Raw genomic sequence first — 13,808 nt, 5'->3', positions numbered from 1 at the left:
AAGGCTAGCCAATCACGTCAGGTGCCCTTTCATTGTCAGACAAGGCGGAGAAAAGAAGAGAAAATGCAAATGGAGTCTAAAAGTCATTTAAGAGCCCGTCTCCCTGTAGGGGTGTCGGTGCCCTTTCACTGCTTGTCAACGCTGGCACGCTAGTTAGCTCCCCGTTTGATTGGCTAGCTCCTCTGGCCCGGGCTTGTGTTTTTTTCTTTCCTGTGGTTTTCTTGCTCTTCCTCCTTACCTTCCTTCGCCGCCCTCAGTTGTGGAACTTTGGAAAGGACTTGAAAAAGGAGTGTTAGTGTTGGAAGCCCCGTTCAGCCTCTGTTGGTTTTCTAATGAGATCGACACGAAAAAAAACAAGAAAAAAACCACCGTCCAGTTAACCAAGTGGAAAGGCTTTTTTTTCCGTTTTTTTTTTTTTACTGCAGTGTTCGGCCTACCCCCCCCCCCCCCCCACACACACACACACACACACACACCCCCCCCCTCCTCCCAAGGCTCTCCAGATGCTCAGCCGACACAGCTTCTCCCTCCGCGAGATCACAAGCATCATCAAGGCAAACAAACAAACAACCGCACCGACACAACTGTTAACGAAGGCCAATCTTTAGGAGATCAATAGAGAGAGAAGCTCCTGTAATCTCCCCCGCATCCTCCCTACCGCAGCCCTCCTTTACCCCCCCGCCCTCCCGCCCCCTCTCTCCCCCCGCCCTCCCTCCCTCCCTCCATCCCCCTCTCACTCCCTCACAGCCCCAGTTGTATAGACAGGCTATTGAAGGCCAGGCAGGCTGACTGATGCATTGATTATTCATAGATCAGCCTCTCTCTCTCTCTCTCTCTAGCTCTTCCTCTCTTGCTTCTGTCTTCTTCTCTCTCTCTCTCTCTCTCTCTCTCTCTCTCTATACAACATGGCGGTCAGTTGCCACAGAGCAGTCGATGCAGCACTCTCCTCTCCTGCAGATGGAAGGATCCTTTCTGTCTCCGTCTGTTTGTGGGACAGGGGGGGTACGGCCTCTGTCTCTCTGCCCACACACTGGAGGGGAGGGAGGGAGGGAGGGAGGGGAGGGAGGGAGGGAGGCACTGGTGTGGTTTGTCAGGGTGGAGGTTTGGGACTGCAGGGTAATCTGTCTCAAGCACTCACCCACACACACACACACACACATACACACACACACACACACACACACACACACACACACAGGGAGGAGTGTGAGGCCAGGTGTGTGTCTCTTCTGTGGCCTGAGATGATGAGAGCTGTCCTCCCTCTCTCTCCCCCTCTCTCTCCCTCTCTCCCTCCCTGCTTTCAGTCTCTGTGTGTTTTCACTGAGGCTCTGAAAGCCCTGAGTGTTTGCTGAGGACAGTGGTGCACACAGCCCTGCTCCGAGGCCAGGGGAGGAGGGGAGGAGGGGAGGAGGGGAGCAGAGGGGAGGGGAAGGAGGAGGAAAGACAGTTGCTGAAGGAAGAGCTTTGCTGGGTGGAGGAGGGTAGAGAGAGAGAGAGAGAGAGTCAGTTACTCTCGGTTGTGTGTTCCTTGTTTTCTGGGTCGACCCGTCCCCGACCCGTCCCTCCCCAGCAGATGTTGTCTTGTCTTGTCTTGTCTGCCGGTTTCCCAGAAAATATATTGTGACTTCCTTCCTGTTGCTAAATGCCCCAAAAACTTCCTCCTTTCTGCCCTTTCTGTGCGTCAGAACAGGAGTGTGTGAAGTGATAGATAAACAATGAGGAATAAGGTTACGGGTGTGTGTGTGTGTGTGTATGCTCAGCCATTGTTCCTTCCTACCTGCCTCCACCCTCTCTCCCTCCCTCTCCCCCACCCTCCCTCTCTCCCTCTCTCCCTACCTCCCTCCCTCACTCCCTCTCCTTTTCTTCGAGGCTGACTGTACTCACGTCAGCTCTCACGTCTCTGCAGGCAGGCTCGAGGCCAGGGTTGGCCTGAGTGTGTGTGTGTGTGTGTGTGTGTGTGTGCGCGTGTGGCCTGCCGCCCTGCTTTAGCCGGCCCTAATAATAGCTCTTTTTGTCATAAACATAGTCTGGAGTGTCCCCGCGGCCAGCTGCATCCAGCCCAGCCTGCCCAGGGCTCCGGTAGTGATGCTCTGCGGTTGATGAATGGCCAGCCCCACACACACACACACACACACACACACACACACACACACACACACACACACACAGGTTAGATTCGGCCCCCGAGCACATTCCCAAGGCTCCGGCCAAGTCAAAGGCTGGACACATGGCCCCTCCGGGAGAGTAGCCAGGACCCCACACCACCAGACCAAACTGCCCGCACGAGAGAGAGAGAGAGCGCGCGTGTGTGTGTGTGTGTGTGTGTGTGTGTGTGGGTGTGTGTGTGTTTGTGGCTGGGGTTAAAGGAAGCGTGTGGCCGCCAAACCCACAAGATACTTGACATTTAAAAAGCAGGGAAAATGGCTGTAGACACACTGCAGCAAGCAGCACACTCCCTCACAGGTCTTAGTCCGGAGCTAATAGAGGGAAAGGTTGTGTTCCTGTTGGCTAGTGGAGACCTCCTTGACTCTCTGTGTGTGTGTGAGTGTCTGTGTGTGCGTGTGTGTGTGTGTGAGTGCGTGTGTGTGCGTGCGTGTCCGTCCTTAATGAGTTCATGCCCCAGGCTCCAGTCACTCCTCGTTCAGTGGTGCTTCAGCTGGGCTGGACCGTGGCTGACCGACTCTGTTTGTGTACGTGTAGCCTATCTGTCTACCCCTCGCTCAATGGCTTCAGTAATGGAAGAATCCAGGGCAGCTGGAGAGAGAGAGAGAGAAGAGAGAGAGAGAGAGAGAGAGAGAGAGAGACAGAGAGAGAGAGAGACACACAGAGAGAGAGAGAGAGAGAAATAACGTCAAAGGCATGTGGCTGGTGGCTTTTCTCTTTCCTGTATAATTGTGCAGAGCTTTGTAATGGCTTAGCTGAGGGCTTGGGATTGTGAGGGGTGTGGGGAGGTTGGGGTTGGGGTTGGGTCGTGGTGGGTGACTAGCTGGGGAGGGAGTGGAGAGATTGGGTTAGGGCTAGGGAGGGGTAGCGGAGGGGAGGGGAAGGGAGGGGAAAAGGGGGTGCAGGGCGGAACAAAAGCCCCCTGGCAGAATGTATAGCCGTCACATGCAGGCAGTGGGACAATGCTCCCACCACTGTGAGACCCCCCCCCCCTATCTACCCCCTATTCACCACGGCCCTCCTGTCACATATCCCCTTGTGCTTACGGCTCCCAAGTAGACGTTTCTATCTGAGGCATAGCTAGTGGTAAGAAGAAGAAAAAGAAAAACCCTCCTAGTGTTCCACGTGAATGGGATATAGTCCCTGTTCCGTGCACTTAACGCGAGCAAGCCCCTCCATTCAAATGTGTTCTACTATTCTGCTGCCTCTACTGCTGCTGCTAGCTGCTTTTTGCTGGGAGTTAGTTAGTTAGTATGCGCCGCGGCCGCCAGTGGGCCCAGTGAATATTTATAGCCGGAGAATCGCTCTGCTCCGATCCGATAAGCAAATGAAGGGAAGAGGTAAATTAAGCCCACACAAGAGTCCGGAATTCATTCCGATCGAGGGAGGGTGGGGGGAGGGGGTTGGTGGGTGGTTGGGGATGGGGATGGGGATGGGGAGGGGGGGGGGGTGGGGGGGGTACAATTGATTGGGAAAACTGCCACCTACATCTGATCCTTTACCCCTCACCCCCCCCCCCCCATCCCCCTCACCCAGGGGGCGGAATTCCTCAACCACACCCCCACCACCACACACACCACCAACCCCCCCCCCCCCCCCTCCCCTTCTCTCTGCCCCACCTATCTGTCTCTGGGGAGACAGGGGGGTTGAGGGGGAGGGGGTAGGAGGGGGTAGGTGGGGGGGGGGGGGGGGGGGTCAATGAGCAGGAAGCTGCAGCCATAAAAAAAGGAGAAGAAGAGGGGAAAAAAAGGGGGAAAAAAAGCGCCAGGCTCTGTTCGCTTACAATTTCCATTCGCTTGCATTTTCTATTGAAAGCCAATAGCAGTGTCCTCGCCTTGAGATGGATGGCTGCACTAGAGCTAAGGTTTAATCAATAGGTCTTTTTAATTTGCCATCGATCCATGTTAAAACCTACTGCTGCTGCTGCTGCTGCTGCTGCTGCTGTGGGGTGTGTGCGTGTGTGTGTGTGTGCGTGTGTGTGTGTGTGTGCGTGCGTGTGTGTGTGTTCGAGCGAGAGGCTTATTGACATTCCGGGCCTTTATTTAATTATTTCACTCAGAGACAGATACTAATGGAGCTAGCTAATAGATTGCGGTTGCTTTCCCCCGTTTCCTCCTCCCCAGCTCCTGAATATATTCATACATGAAATGAAGGTTGAGTCGGGGTGGTGTGGCAGGCATTGACAACAATGGCAATGGAAGACCTCCCTCAGGAGAGCCGCCTCTCCTATAGACACATCAACAGCTAGAAATGCACTTAGCATCCTAACCCTTTGTGTGACAAAGCCTGTGATATGGAATGCCAGCAGTAGTTACGTGTCTGCATATGATAAGGAGTGAAGGCAGTGATGTGGTTGTGTGTGTGTGTGTGTGTGTGTGAGTGTGTGTGTGTGTGTGTGTTGGGTGTGTATCTTTGTGATTGTGAGTATGCATAAGCCTGTCTGGGATCTCAAGGAGACTTCTTCCGCTCCTGTGGTTTTTCTCTCAAACACAGATAAGGGGATAGGGAAGGAGGACACAGGGGCTAATATGACTCAGTTGGGGGGGAGTTTCAGTATACAATCCAGATACTAACACAAATATGTGTGTGTGTGTGTGTGGGAGAGAGTGTGTGTCTATGCAAGTGTGTGTGTGTGTCGTTTGTGATCTCAGCATGTGTGTCCTACCATCGTATTATATATTTTTTTAATCTTCTGCCTGCCCTTAGATAGCATTGAACACACCCGTAGGGGGTACACACACACACACACACACACACGCACACACGCACACATTTGAGGGGTGGTACCGATCCGGTACCGTGTGTTCTCTTGACTGACCTTTGTGTCCTCCATCTCTCCCCTCTCTCCCCCTCCTCCCTCCCTCCCTCCCCGCAGGTGACCGCGTGCGTCAGACGGAGAACCGCGCCACGCGCTGCAAGGTGGAGCGTCTGCAGCTGCTGATGCAGCAGAAGCGTCTGCGCAGGAAGGCCAGGCGGGACTCGCGGGCGCCCTACCACTGGCTGCCCAACCGCAAGGCGGGCCGCAGCAACAGCAACAGTAGCCTGAGCAGCGACGGCTCCATGGACCTGGACTTCGACGACTCGGTGTGGAAGCCCGACGTCAAGGCCGACATGAAGTCCGAGTTCGTCATGGCCTGAGCGAGCGAGCGAGCGAACAAACGCAGCGAGAGAGAGGGGAGATGTAAAACGAACGAGAGGCTGGATGGATACACAGAGGAGAGGCAGGCGCAGAGGATTCTGGGATGGAGCGACGGATGAAGTTGTGCGGGGAGGAAGTTCCCCCCCCCCCGGAGGAAGTTGAGTCGACGCGGGCCGGGAGCTTGTCTGAAAGAAAGAGGAAACGAAAGAGGGAGACGAGTGTCATCCTTCCTTCTCTCTCTCTTTTCCCCCGGTGACAACGGGCTGTCACACACACCAAACCCCCTCCCCCCACCACACCCCCCACACCCCCTCCCCCCCCCCATCCCTCATCTCGTCTTAGCCTCCCATGTGAAATAAACAACGAATAACAACAATAATAACAACATCAACGACAACAACAACAACAGAATCTACATTTTGAATGACTGGACTGGAGATATGGAGATGTCTGGACTTATAAGTGACTACAGTTATGCATATAGAGACTGCAGATACGTATATATGTACTGAACTGCCTATGAGGAGAACTAAAACAGAACTGAGCATAGCAGACTTCAATGGTGGTGGTATTTCTTTTATTTTTTTTTTCTCTTTCGTTTTTGTTTGTTTTCTATTTTCTTTTACCAAGAAAAAAACTCTGGATCCAGATCCAGTTTGGACTAGTGAAGAGGACAGGAGAGCTGGAGGCTGGGGCCTCTGTGTGCTGTGTAACAGGACCGGCAGTGACACTGATGTGACTAAACTGCCGCGCCTGGACTATACTCCAACCAATGGGCATTCTAGGTCTCCAATTTGAGTTTCTACTTATAGGGTAATTTTCTTTTTTCTTTTCCTTCATTTTTGAAACATATTATTTTTTCTAAACAAAAATATGTAGCATTGTTCACAAAGCATTCAGGTTTTTTCATAAACAGTTCAAAGTAGTGGTTGATTTGCACATTTTCATGATTTTGAAACAGCTGGTCAATGTGTGCAGAGGGGGGGGCGGGATCTAAGGAGCACTGACTCATGGGAATTGGGTTGTGACTAGTACAGAAAAAGACTATGGAACACAGGTTTTAATAGCAACCTCAGTGGCATATGGTATTGATAGGAATTATTTAATTGATAAACAAAATAAATATTAATGGAAAGTGCTTTTAAAGAGGATTTTAAAATCATGATTTCAAATGTATATGAAAAAAAAAAATCTATTTTTGTTTGACGATTCCTATCTGCTGTTTTCAAAAAACAGTAGCCCTGTATGGCTTGGGTCAAGCCATTGATTAAATTGATAACTGACAAATGTATTCATTCAATCATTCATTATTAGCTCATCCATTCATGAGGATCATAGCCATAACAAATAATACGAAAACATTCTCGTCCATCCCAACTTGTGTCTTGCAGGCCTAAAATCATGCGTGTGTGTGTGTGTGTGTGTGTGTGTTTGTGTGTGCGTGTGCGCGCGCATGCATGTGCGTGTGTGTGTGTTTGATATCCATATAAATCTACAGTATAGAGTGGCTCATAACTGCCAGTATGTTCATTGTGTTTGTCATAGCCAATTTCCCTTCATCCACCCCCCTTGTTACGTAACTCAAACCATATCTTCAGTACGGAGAATACCTTCTTCATTAATTACCATTGAAATAACATTATTACATCTGACTCCTCTTCTTACCCTTTGAACCAGTTTCACACCTTATGTAACCACATGATGATGTTGGTTAAGTGTCTAATATTGAAAAGAGAGAGGCGGAAAGAACGCTGAAGTCCCAAGCAGGGAATCTGTATCCAGTTTCATCAACTAGTGCCTCCACCAATGGATCCACTCACATATCAGATCAGATTAGGCCTTTTCACAGAGTTTTTGCTGCTACACGAGACTTTGATACAAATGGGGACAAAGGTGACTTTTCTTTGCATGCAAAAAGTGTGAATTATCCTGATCTTTTTATTGTCAAAAAAAAAAGTATGGCATATATATATGTATGCATATATATATATATATATATGTATACATATGTATATATATATAGAGAGAGAAAGAAACTGGTGCTGTTGAGAGGAGGTTAAAACATGCATGAATTTGTGAAGAAAATAATGCTCAGCTGCTTTCGTTGGTTAGGTTTTTATCATTTATAGAACAGCAGCAGTGACGTTCTGCTCAAAGTATTACAACGCAAACCAAAACAGATGAAGTAAGACTGGACTCATATCTTGCTCGACACTGAACATTCCTGGGCCAGGATGATGATGATGATGATGATGATGATGATGATGATGATGAGCAAAGAGCAACAACAACTGACTTTCCCTCCTGACCGAACGCATCCTCCTCAACATGGAGAGAGAGAGAGCGAGAGAGAGAGAGAGAGAGAGAGAGAGAGAGAGGGAAAGACCCAGGGCAGGCCGCCACACCCCTCCCCTCTCAGCCTACCCAATAACAAACCCAACAAGGTGCATGTGGACTAACTAACCAGTAACAGGGATTCTTATAGGACCAGCTATCGTACGAGTCAACCAATCCAAACAAAACTATCTGCAGAAACACCTTTTTGTCTGTCTGTGACCACACCTACCATGATTGCACTCCCAGAGTGTTGCGGCGAGAGATTACCTGTGCTGGTGAACCTCATCTTTTTAAAAGTGGCCTTAAACTTTCACTAAATGAGACACATGGGAAATTGGGGGACACAGTGGGGAACTATTTAGTTTGAGTTTTTTCTCTCTTGTGTGTTTTTTCGTCACGACGCGCGCCATCATCACTGAGGAATCCGGGCTACTCTCTTGTTTGTGCTTTTTAGCGGGTGGAGTCTATATTATGTCAAGGGCTTCTGTGCCTTAAAAACGTTGCCCTTGCAGTTTGTTTCAGATATACACACACACAAGCTGAACAAAATGATTTCCATTGATTGATATAAGAGGCAGTAGTCACACCATGGGAGTTGTAGTTTTTAGAGGGGTAAGCATGTTTGAGTGAATTGATATCGATATGTTTGGAATCTGTTGTTCCTCAATCTGTCTTTCCCATATTTCTCCATTGTGTTACCATGTTCGTTGGTTCTTCGTTGTCCGATCCCCCCCCCGCCCCCCCCACGCACACACACACACACGCACGCACGCGCACACACACACACACACACACACACACACACAGACACACACACACCGAGATACACTGTCCTGCCACCAACTAGCTGAGAAAGCTACAAATTGACTAAATAAACTATGGAAGTTTTGACTGCAGCGCTACTATGGCAACAAAGTGATTCTGAATGGAGTGTGTCCTCTGAGGATATAGACTACATGCACTTCCTTGAGTCTCCTTGGATACGACATTTCAATGGACAATTCCCCCCCCCCCTACCCCCCCCCCCCGAAAAAAAAGAATTTAATTTAATTTTTTATATATGTATAAAATATACTCTGTGTGTGCCTCACTTCTGTGTGAAATTTAAAAGAAAAAAACAAGACAAAAAAGTTGACATGGGATGCGATACTGTATGGGACTGAAGAGGGGGCGGGGAGGGCATTTACAAAACAAGTTTGTTGGTGGAGTTCTGATCACATCATTTAAGTTGCCTGTTCTTTCTTGTAGCCAACCATTGAAAATAATAACAAAAGTCAAGAATACAATTTACAATGTTCTAGCTATAGACCGGTGTAGCACATGTGTGACTGTATTAATTTATGAAACCAAAATGGTAACTGTGAATTATGTATTTCTTTGTGCATTTTTTTAAGTGGGAGGTTGGGACATAGCAATGACTAAATGTCTATGTCCTATTTTGTTTTTTTGGTGGAATATAATGGAAATCATCAGTTTTCCCACAAAAAAAACTAAAAAAAATATATAAATATATTTTTTTCTTAAGCAATACATTTCAGTGTGACTTGTGATAGAACATTTTTCTTTTTTAGGTAATAAATAAAAAAAACAAAAGGAGTACACCCAGCCTGTGCGCGTGTTCATTACAGAATCATTGAATAATATTGGGTTAAGTAGGGAGGGAATTGTGTAGAATGAAGTATGATATTTCATATAGGAATCTATTTCATAAGGTAATTAGATAGGAGTTACATATGAAAAAAAAGACGGGGCTAGATGATGCATTGAACATTGATAAAGTATTGCTTTACCCATGGTATAAAATAGCACACCAGCTGGCTGTTCACCAAAAGGGAGAGAGACAGAGAGAGAGAGAGAGAGAGAGAGAGAGAGAGAGAGAGAGAGAGAGAGAGAGAGAGAGAGAGAGAACACAGAGAGAGAGACAGAGAGAGAGACAGAGAGAGAGAAAGAGAGAGGAGAAACGAAACACCAACTGTGAGAAGTGACAGTAGTGATCTCCGTATCTGTCAGCTGAGCCGGGCTCAGGATGAGAAGGAATAGGGAAGGAGTGACAGATTGGCGATGAGGAAGAAGCGGAAACAGGTCCTGTGAAGCAAGTGGAACATGTGAAGCGAGCTGTCTGATGCATGTACTTACAGCAGAGGTTTTATTTGAAGCACATATACTCCCCAACTCAGCATGGTGGGGAAAAGAACAGAAGCAGAGGGACTGGGAGCAGAGGAGAGGCCTGAAAGAGTTGCACTTGAAAGGAGAAAGCTGCTGCATTTCAGAGAGAGAGAGGAGCGTTGCTCAATCTGTGCCACAGTATGTTGCTCACGCTAGGCCTAGCGAAGCGGCACGGTTCGAAAATAGGGAAGCCGTTGATCTCATTACTAGTTTTGGTCAATTGTGGAAGTGAAATGAAAGTAGAACTAGAGTAACAGTTGGGAAGACACTCGACTCTTCACCAAAGTGTAGCGCCGGTTTTCCGTTGCTGTAAGCTGTATTCACAAGTCGTATAATACTGCGTATCGAGTCCACAAGTAATATCGGATATTGTGCCCTTATCTTACAGCAATTCCCCGCCTTTACAAACGATTAGGTCATTGTGTAAGATCCGGGCGTTAGATAACCCAGTTGCCTGAATCGGAGAGATGTAATACACATGTGGTGGGTGCTATCATCTGATTAAAATGCAATAAATACCATCTGTGCCAACCGCAAGCGAGCCAGATGTATTGCCTTGTTTACACCGTCATCTTGATGGTGAAGATAATGGCCAAGGACTAGAAATGTATCCCTGGGCCCTCTCCCCATGATGATAGATGCTTTAATCCAACACACCCACTCGTTGCCCTTCTCAACACTAGCAAATACATGATCCACCACAGGGAATACATCCTCAACATGCCAGTTTAATAAGGAGACCCTCATGAAAGCAGAATATCTATGAAAGAATCCTCATTGATTAACTCAGTCACCACCGTTCCATTCAGATTAGTTTGGCTAATAGTGCTCTCTCAATGGGGCCTCTAAGGGGAAAGGCGTGAAAAGATGGAGGGACCTGTCTAATGTAATCATAGAAGGGAACAATTCAGACAACAACAAAAAATGACATGTAATTACAAAGCAATTACTACTTCACAATGTCGTGACGTTAGAATTACAAGGTTCTATCTCCATTTTTGTCAAAATTGAGTTTTGTACATAATCTGATCCATTAGGTGTTGATTAATGCCTGTGTGGTGTTATTTTTCAAATGTTGACATTTTTGAGTTAGTAATTAATAAAATGCAAAGGTTCCATCTCACAGAACATAATGGAATGTAAAAACTTTGACGCTCAATATCTCGGAACTGCCCTAAACGGAGATAGAACCTTATAAGTCTAAGCTCACGATGTGTCAATAGATACAATTTAATGTACTTAAAAAAAAAATTGACTGAAAAAAGTAATTTGGGGAGATAATGTAATGAGACCCAGTATTGAGCCCTGAGGTACTCCCAAAAACATTTGAATGTGCAGTAGAGATGATAGGGAATTCAAGGAAGGTAGATATACATGTAATGTCATGTAAAGTAAAGGTAGCCTAAATGTTATGATCCTCTAACCACTAGCAGGGAGATGTTCCACTGTGCAGGTGTGTAAGAAAGAGCGTTTGCATGTTACCATGGTTATAACCGTCTGTTTTCTCTGGGGTTTTTGTCAGTTATGAGAAACATACAGCTTTAAAACTGACAAAACCCAGCTGAAAACCTGCGACATACATTTACTGAAAATACCACCACACATTTTTAAATTTTTTGCACCCTCTTGTTCAACTGACACTTCCTGTGTGTTTGCTGTGCATGTCACTAAACGTACAAAGGTCATCTTGCGGTCACTAAACAGAGTATGACAGTAATAACACAAGTTATACTTTGATGAGTTTCCCAGAAGAGGCTACCCTTTCTACGCTTCTTTCTTTGTGATATATCTAGCCTGCTGACAGCAGGTCTAGTGTGGTGTGTGTGTCTACAGTGAAACTGAGAAAGAGGGAGCAGAGAGAGAGAGAGAGAGAGAGATATGAGATAAGACAACTAGAGCTGGGACCGCAGCTGCCACCACAAACTGAAACTGCTGTGGTTCTAGGATACAGGAGGGCATTCCGGGTTTCACACGTTGAACAGGTTGGTCCTGAGATAGCTCAGGCTCAGCTGTATCCTCCTTAACACGTGTCTCAAACATCACCGACAGAAAATGGATGTCGTACACCTATATGATAGCCTTTTAACAAAGTCATGCACAATGAGAGGATATTATATTGGCGAGTGTGTGTGCTGTGTGCTGCTTACGTACACAACTACTGGTTACACAAGACCTGCTAATGTCATGTTGCATAAGACTCACGAACACAATTAGAAAACAACCACTTATTATCAAAGGGCCGGCCGGCTGCAATGCAACCTGAGCCTTGGTGACAGACTTAACACATTGCAAGAATCTCTCTCCTGGACATACAAACATTCTAGCTCAACCCTAAAATCGCCTCCCGTGTGTACGACCGACCGCGGAGTTCTCTTGACCTAGGACTCTGTTTCCCCTTTTGTCTATTTTTGTTTGTTCCCCTGCCCAGTTGAAAGAGAAGAATGGGTGATCTGTTTGAAATGTTACCTGGTGGATATTTATGCAGCTGTGATCTGAGGAGGAGGGACCTTTGAAAGAGAGGTCTCCACCCCTCTCTTCCTCTGTGGTGAACATATGTAAAGGCTAACACAGAGAGGCAGCTGTCCGCTCTCATCGCTAAGGGGACAACCTTATAACATGACTCCTGACCCTGAGAGGAAGAGGAACCGAGGTCATGGTTAGAATAGAACTCTGGGTAAACAGGACGTCGACAAACACAGCCATGTGGTGGTCGGCAGTCAACTGTCAACCTGACGACAGAGAGCAGTCGATGACGGTTCAAATATAGATCGCTGCCAATGACTGTTTTGACGGGTTGAAGAGTGCAAGATGAAAGGGGTGTTTAGAAATATAGTATTACAACGAGGCATTCCTCTGACGATTAGGGTAAGGTTTGAGGTCATGTCCCCAACTGGGTCATTCACAGAATTAGCTGTCGGTGGTCATTCACAGAATTAGCTGTCGGTGGTCGGTCATTCACAGAAATAGCTGTTCCACGCAACTGTCTCTTTTTTGGTTATTTCTCTTCTTCTTTCTAGTAATAGGGCTTGTCGCGATGTGCAGTTGCTTCGGTGACCTTTAACAGCTGTGGTGATGAGATGATGGGTTTGGGCTCTGCGCTTCTATCACCTTTAGCTCCCATCCACACTTGCTAGCTCTCTCTCTCTCTCTCTCTCTCTCACTCTGTTTCTCTCGTTCTCCCTCTCTCGACCCTCTTTCTCGCCCAACCACCTTCTCGCCTATAAAAACCACAGCCAGTCACAGGGTGCCTCGAATTCAAATTCATATTCAGTGACTGCAGTGTGTCTCTTGCTCATCATCACATTTACCAGCCGTGACGCATGCAACCCTGACCCTGATATCCCCAAGCACACACATACACATACATACACACCGTATGAGAGCAGAGCAGAGCAGAGCAGTGTTAGCCCCGAAACCTCACTTAGACACACAGGCCAGGCTTGTTGCCTAATTAGGAGCTGTCTAACTTAATTGCGAGATGGACTGCTGCTCTGTGCTGACCATGCCTGCTGTATTGCCGCACAAATGATGTGATTTACGGCCCAGGCTGCACTCTGAAAGGGCAGGGAAAACAGTTTGGTTGCCTGCCAGGTGTTAGGGGAGGCCAGGCCAGGAGAGAGAGGGGGTGGGGGAGGTGAAGTGGGGGGGGTAGTAGGGGCGCGGGGGGGGGGGGGGGGGGTATTGGGGTAATTAGCATTTTTGCTTCCCAGAAAGCTCTCTCTGCTTCCCCCCCCTTCCTTCTCTCTCTCCCCCCCCCCCCCCCCCCCCCCCCAGCCCAGCCCAACCCTTTCCTCACCCCCCATCAGTAAAATGTGGCGTTATGACTTATGGAATGGCATCAGAGAGCGCCGAAACAGCTGAGGTCATTGATACAGAGAGAGAGAGAGAGAGAGAGAGAGAGAGAGAGAGAGAGAGAGAGAGAGAGAGAGAGTGAGAGTGCAGTTGGACGTGAGAGTTGCTGGCGCGAGTCCAGCCCAGTTGCAGAGGAGAGGGGTGGTCACGT

General features: G+C 47.7%; 1 protein-coding gene across 1 annotated transcript in view; it reads left to right on the top strand.

The window, feature by feature from the left end:
* midn (midnolin) overlaps positions 1-6,692 on the top strand; it is a 31,970-nt gene extending 25,278 nt beyond the window's left edge. The window contains exon 8 of the mRNA XM_080537111.1: positions 5,039-6,692. Within this exon, the coding sequence (XP_080393237.1) occupies positions 5,039-5,301 (263 nt within the window). The 3' untranslated portion in view covers positions 5,302-6,692. The remainder of the gene's footprint in view (positions 1-5,038) is intronic.
* Positions 6,693-13,808: the final 7,116 nt, after the last annotated feature.

The sequence above is a fragment of the Nansenia antarctica genome (genome assembly GCF_963989245.1).
Source record: "Nansenia antarctica genome assembly, chromosome: 7".
NCBI classification, from domain to species: domain Eukaryota; kingdom Metazoa; phylum Chordata; class Actinopteri; order Argentiniformes; family Microstomatidae; genus Nansenia; species Nansenia antarctica.
Note: the sequence above shows the minus strand (reverse complement) of the source record. Positions and strands in the feature narration are given on the sequence as shown.